Genomic DNA, 5,978 nt, shown 5'->3' with positions numbered 1-5,978 from the left:
CATTGTTGACTATTCCAAGACAGAATTATTTTGCTGATATGATGCTACTCAAGAGTAAAAGTGTCTACTGAAACTACTATTACAATGTTGACCACTTTTGGCACTACCAGCCAACCTACTTTCGGCCTCAAAAGCTGATTTGATTCCTTCCGGATATTGCGCTCCTATTACCCTTCACGGGTCCTGATGAGAATAGTAAAATGTCATTATTTACTTTGTACTGTTTACTACTTTATTAACTTATATAAGGGGGGTTGTCTCTTATTGTAAAACTCAGAATCTTCTTCTAGGATTTCCCTTAGAACTCTCTCTAGGACCTCCTTAGATCAAGATATCTCACTACAAAGCTTGTAACTAGGAACCAGGACTAGCTTTCAAGCCTTGTACTATTTACCCAACCTGTTGATTACCCAACCTGTTGATCACTGTAATAAGTCCTCAACTATGTCATTTTGTCAATTCTAAAAAACCTAATTATTTCTTTCTCACTTCTTAGCGCTCACTTCTTACTTCACTCTCATTGTCTTCTTCTCTCACTCTCACTCTTTGGTGGCAAAATTTGCTAAATAGTAACTTTTTAGGAAATTTTTAGGTGAATAGCATGCGTTTGAAGTTATTTAATTATGTAGACTGTTTTTGGAACTCAAGTTTAGCAAACTGGAGTTCCAACCCAAAATCGAGTTTAACAAACTCGACGTCCAAACTAATAAAGGTCTGATGTGGAATAAAAATAACACGTGGAACTCGAGTTTAGCAAACTTGAGTTCCAACTCAATTAAAAACGATAGAAAACTTTATTAAAACGGTATACCAACTACAAAGTATAAGAAAGAAGCACCAAACTATCCTTACTCCAGAAGACTATTTACACCAAATAAAACAAAGGAAACAGAAAGACCCACTACCACTTTATACAAACAAAAAAACATTAAACTGTAACATATCTGTCTTCATCTAGTCCTAGACTGTTAGGAATGGTATTGCAGTGGTATATTGTAGTGGTATGGCAGCAATCGTATAAGAATTAGTTAGTTACAGTTAGTGAGTATGATTGTTAGAGAGCTAGTTAGTGAGTGAGTTGGTTAGTGATAGTTATGCTGTTATTGACAGCTGGAGTAGTTATGCCAGTGACAGAGAGTGTGTATAAAGGAAAGATTGTTGTTGTATATGAAAATTAAGCAATAAGAATGTTCTAAATTCAGTTCCAATTCTTTTCTCCCTTCTCTCTCTCTCTCTCTCTCTCTCTCTCTCTCTCTCTCTCTCTCTCTCTCTCTCTCTCTCTCTCTCTCTCTCTCTCTCTTAGAGGACTAGCTAACCTCGAATACAGCTAGATACATACATTTCTTGATTTCCACACTTAAAAATTGGTATCAAAGCCTTGGTCCTGCATTGCCATGGCTGAACACATGTGCTGCTACCATGAACATGGTAAATGAAGCTATTGCCTCTCTTCGCACCACTTTAGACCATCATAACAAGGATATTAAAGAAATCCAAAAGACTCAAGGAATTCACACTAGAACCTTGAATGAGATCAATCAGAATCTCAATGCCATTCTACAAAAGTTGAACGCTCAAGATGTCAATCAACATTCCCCTCAAAGAACAATACCTACAAACCAAAATTCTTCAACCTTATCTCTTGTGAAACCTATGAAGCTAGATTTTCCAAGTTTCTTCAGTGATGATCTTGCTAGTTGGGTTTACAACGCCAATTAGTACTTTGGGTATTATCAAACACCAATTGCAGAAAAGTTATTAATTGATTCTTTTCATATGGAATTACAGGCCCTAATCTAGTTCCAAGAAGCAAAGGAGGCTAGAGTGTTTTCTGATTGGTAGTCCTCAGTGCAAGCTCTACACATGTGGTTTGGGTCTACTGCTTATGATGATCCTATGGAGGTGCTAACAAGGCTAAGGCAGACATTAACAATTGCTTTGTATAAGGTTGAATTCGAAGCTATGTCCAATAGGATCAAGGTCCTCTCTCCTTTACACAAGCTAAGTTGCTTCTTGAGTAGCTTGAAGGATGAGGAAAGGCTACTCGTGAGGATGCTCAACCCTTAATCCTTGAATGCAGCCTTTGGATTGGCCAAGATTCAAGAGGAATATGTGCTGAGCTGCAAAAGGAATGCAAAGTATCAACAAGAATCAGGTAAGAATTCTATTTTGGGTTTGCCTAGGGGTAATGCAGTGGTAGAAGCTAAACTTAGGATACCTATTAAAAGAAAAACACCTGCACAAATGGATGAGAGAAGAAAGAGGGGGCTATGTTATAATTGTGATGAGAAGTGGGGACCTGGGCATAAATGCAAGAATGTAAAATTGTTTCTTTTAGAAGGGATTGATATAGTTCAAGGGTTACAATCTGGAGTGTAGATTACTGAATTGGAGAAGGATGTGGATAGTGACATTGTTACCAAGATTGCTAGGAATAATCAATCCAATCAAGAAAAGGATGTTGAGATTACCTTGTATGCTTTAACAGGAACTCCTACATCTAGCACTATGAGGGTTATGGGTAAGGTGAACGGTAGTGGGCTAGTAATACTTGTAGACACAAGTAGTACTCATAATTTTGTTGATGCATCATTGGTTTCTAGTTTATAGCTAAGGGTTGATGTTACAAAAATCCTAGAAGTTAAAGTGGCTAATGGTTCTATTGTGAAGACTCAAGGCTTTAGCAATAGTGTACCAGTGTGTGTTCAAGGGGTGGAGTTTTGTATCCAATTCCATGTATTGGAATTAGGAGGTTGTGATGCATTGTTGGGCACTCAATGGCTGAGTACTCTTGGAGAGATACAATGGAGTTTCTAGCTCTTAACCATGTGTTTTTGCTATGGGAATCAGTAGGTTTTGTTGCAAGGTTTGAGTCCATCCTTAGGGTCCTCTCTAATGGATTACGATCAGTTCTTTAAGATTCTAGTAGAGAAGGGTTTAGTACCGCAAATTACTACTATAGAGGGTGATGTGCTAGAGGCTAAGGTGCCTACAACAGTGGAGTCATTATTGCAAGAGTTTGATCATTTCTTTGAGACTCCTATAAGTTTGCCTCCTTTCAGGGTGATGAACATCATATTACTCTTAAGGAGGGCACTCAACCAGTTTGCCAAAGGCCTTATAGATATCCATTTTATCAAAAGAATGAGATTGAGAAGATTGTGAATGAGTTGTTGTATGTGGGTTCAATCAGGAACAGCAACAGTCCTTTTGCTTCTCCTTTTTTTTGGTGAGGAAGGTAGATGGATCATGGAGGATGGGTATTGATTTTAGGGCATTAAACAATATCACTATTAAAGACAAGTTTCCAATTCCAATCATTGATGAATTTTTGGATGAGTTGAATGGAGCTAGTATTTTTTTCAAGCTTGATTTGAGCTTTGGATATCATCATATCAGAATGAAGGAAGAGGACATACCTAAGACAGCTTTCAGAACACATGAAGGCCATTATGAGTTCTTAGTAATGCCATTTGGCCGAACCAATACTCCCTCAACCTTCCATTTTTTTATGAATTAGGTATTCAAGCCCTTTCTTAGGAAGTTTGTGCTAGTTTTCTTTGATGATATATTGGTATATAGCAAGTCACTATCTGATCATATCCTCCACCTTAGAATTATTTTGGATATTTTAGCTACTAATAAATTGTATGCCAAAAGATCTAAATGCATGCTTGCTTGTAAAGAAGTGGAGTACTTGGGACATGTCATCACTAGTGAAGGGGTACATATTGACCCTAAGAAGACTGTTCCTTGCAACAGTGGCCTATTCCTAAGGATATTAAGTCCTTGAGAGGGTTCTTAGTTCTCACTGGTTATTACAAAAAATTTGTTAAGAGGTATGGCCATATTGTAGCTCCTTTGACAGCTTTGTTGAAAAAGGATTCATTTTCTTGGTTAGAAGAGGCTGAGTTGGCTTTCCAGCAGCTCAAGGTAGCTATGGTTCAACCACGTGTGTTAGCCTTGCCAAATTTTGAAAAAAACATTTGTGGTAGAGTGTGATGCTTCAGGGAAAGGGTTTGGTGTAGTCTTGATGCAGCAAGGCAGACCTATACCTTCCATAGTCAAGCTCTAAAGTGTAAGAATTTGGCTTTATTTACCTATGAGAAGGAATTATTGGCTTTAGTCACTGCTATCAAGAGATGGAAGGCTTACTTAGTGGGAAGACCTTTTATTGTCAAGACTGATTAGTAAAGCTTAAAGTATTTGTTGGAGTAGATAATTGGTACCCCAACTCAACAAAAGTGGTTTGCTAAATTGTTAGGGTATGCTTTTGTGGTTGAATATAAGAAGGAGAAGGATAATTTGGTGGCTAATGCACTGTCTAGGAAGGTTGAAATTGAAGATTGTACCCTTGATGGTGACTTAGGTTCTCAAGATGGGGTTTTGTGCATGATCTCCTTTCCATCTCTAGCTTGGTTGACTGACCTTAAAACCAGCTATGCCACGGATCAGCAGGTGCAAGGTATTTTACAGGCCATTCATTAAGGGAAGGAAGATCCAAAGGGCTATTCAGGGCAAAATGGACTACTTTTGTACAAGGGGAAGATTTATTTGGGTACTCGTGATGCTTTGAAGGCTGTTGTTCTACAACAAGTTCATAACAGTCCCTTAGGGGGTCATTCAGGTTTCCTTAAGACCTTACATAGGGTTAAGAGAGTCTTTTATTGGCCTGGGTTGAGAGAGGATGTAAGGAAGCATGTCAAAGAATGTGATACCTACCAAAGACTTAAATATGAGACTTGTAATACAGCTAGTCTGTTACAACTGTTGTCTATACCTGAAAAGCCTTGGCTTAATGTGAGCATGGATTTTTGTGAAAGGCCTTCCTAAGTCACAGTCAAAGGATGTGGTTCTAGTGGTGGTGGATAGGCTTACCAAGTTTGTTCACTTTGTGCCATTATCCCACCCTTATACTGCTGCTAAAGTGGCCTCTCTTTATCTGCAATATATCTACAAGTTGCATGGCATGCTAGCTTCAATTATGAGTGATAGAAATCCTATATTCATTTCTCATTTTTGGCAAGAGTTGATGAAATTGCAGGGGATTCAGTTAGTTATTTCATTAGCTTACCATCCTCAATCAGATGGTCATATTGAAGTAGTTAACAAGAGCCTAGAGCATTACTTAAGAGCTTTTGCAGCAGACATACCTCACTCTTGGGTAAAACGGCTACCTTTGGTAGAATTTTGGTTTAACACCAACTTCCATACTTCTATCAAGCTGACACCATTTGAGGCTTTATATGGCTATTCCTCTCCTAGATTAATGGATTACATACCTAGTACAATTAAGGTTGATAGTGTGGATGTGCATTTGAGAACCAGACAACAACTCATTGCCTTATTGAAGCATAATCTCTTGGCAGCTTAAGAAAGGATGAAGTTAACTATTGATAAGTATAGAACTGAGAGGGAGTTTGCAGAAGGTGATTGGGTTTATCTCAAGTTACAACCGTATAAACAGAGGAGATGAGGTAAAAACACTAAGGAAAATTGTCACCTAGATAATATGGCTTGTCGACGCCCTGTCTCAAGACGGATAACCATCGTCGGGCCTTTGTCCAACCACCCGCCATGGCGACACTCTTGCACAGGTGGGGCCCATTGAAGTTTGCTAGCTTTGGCTGCTCTCTCTCTCTCAGTAGAGGAAAGGTATTTGTCTACCTTTGGAGGTGTGGCAGGAATCTTGGCCAAATTTTAGGTGATTACCAAAGGTAAGTGAAGTCGCCACCAATCATTGGGTTTTCCTAAGGTGTGATTGGTCACCTGTTTCTTGTTGATTTTATTATCAATCCTAGGCTAAGAAAAAGGGAATTTTTCCTAATCTAATGTGGATGGAAAAAAATCTGGATTCTTGAGTCCAGAAGTTAGTTACGTGTGGGGAAGGTGTTAGGCACCCCATAATGCCTGTCCAAGGATAGTCCTTTGATTTTGATAAAACCTTAATTTTTGGAGATTGGTAGTAAAAAATATGA

The 5,978-nt window shown here is 38.6% G+C and overlaps 1 protein-coding gene across 1 annotated transcript; it reads left to right on the top strand.

Annotated features, from left to right (window-relative positions):
* Nucleotides 1–1,425: 1,425 nt before the first annotated feature.
* On the top strand, nucleotides 1,426–5,374 carry LOC142632652 (uncharacterized). The gene is made up of 8 exons (XM_075807020.1): nucleotides 1,426–1,701; nucleotides 2,380–2,526; nucleotides 2,611–2,697; nucleotides 2,854–3,063; nucleotides 3,194–3,463; nucleotides 3,763–3,933; nucleotides 4,219–4,465; nucleotides 4,824–5,374. The coding sequence occupies exons 1-8, from the start codon at nucleotides 1,426–1,428 to the stop codon at nucleotides 5,372–5,374; spliced, it is 1,959 nt and encodes a 652-aa protein (XP_075663135.1).
* The last annotated feature ends 604 nt before the right edge of the window (nucleotides 5,375–5,978 follow it).

This window comes from Castanea sativa, chromosome 4, assembly GCF_040712315.1.
Source record: "Castanea sativa cultivar Marrone di Chiusa Pesio chromosome 4, ASM4071231v1".
NCBI lineage: Eukaryota > Viridiplantae > Streptophyta > Magnoliopsida > Fagales > Fagaceae > Castanea > Castanea sativa.
Note: the sequence above shows the minus strand (reverse complement) of the source record. Positions and strands in the feature narration are given on the sequence as shown.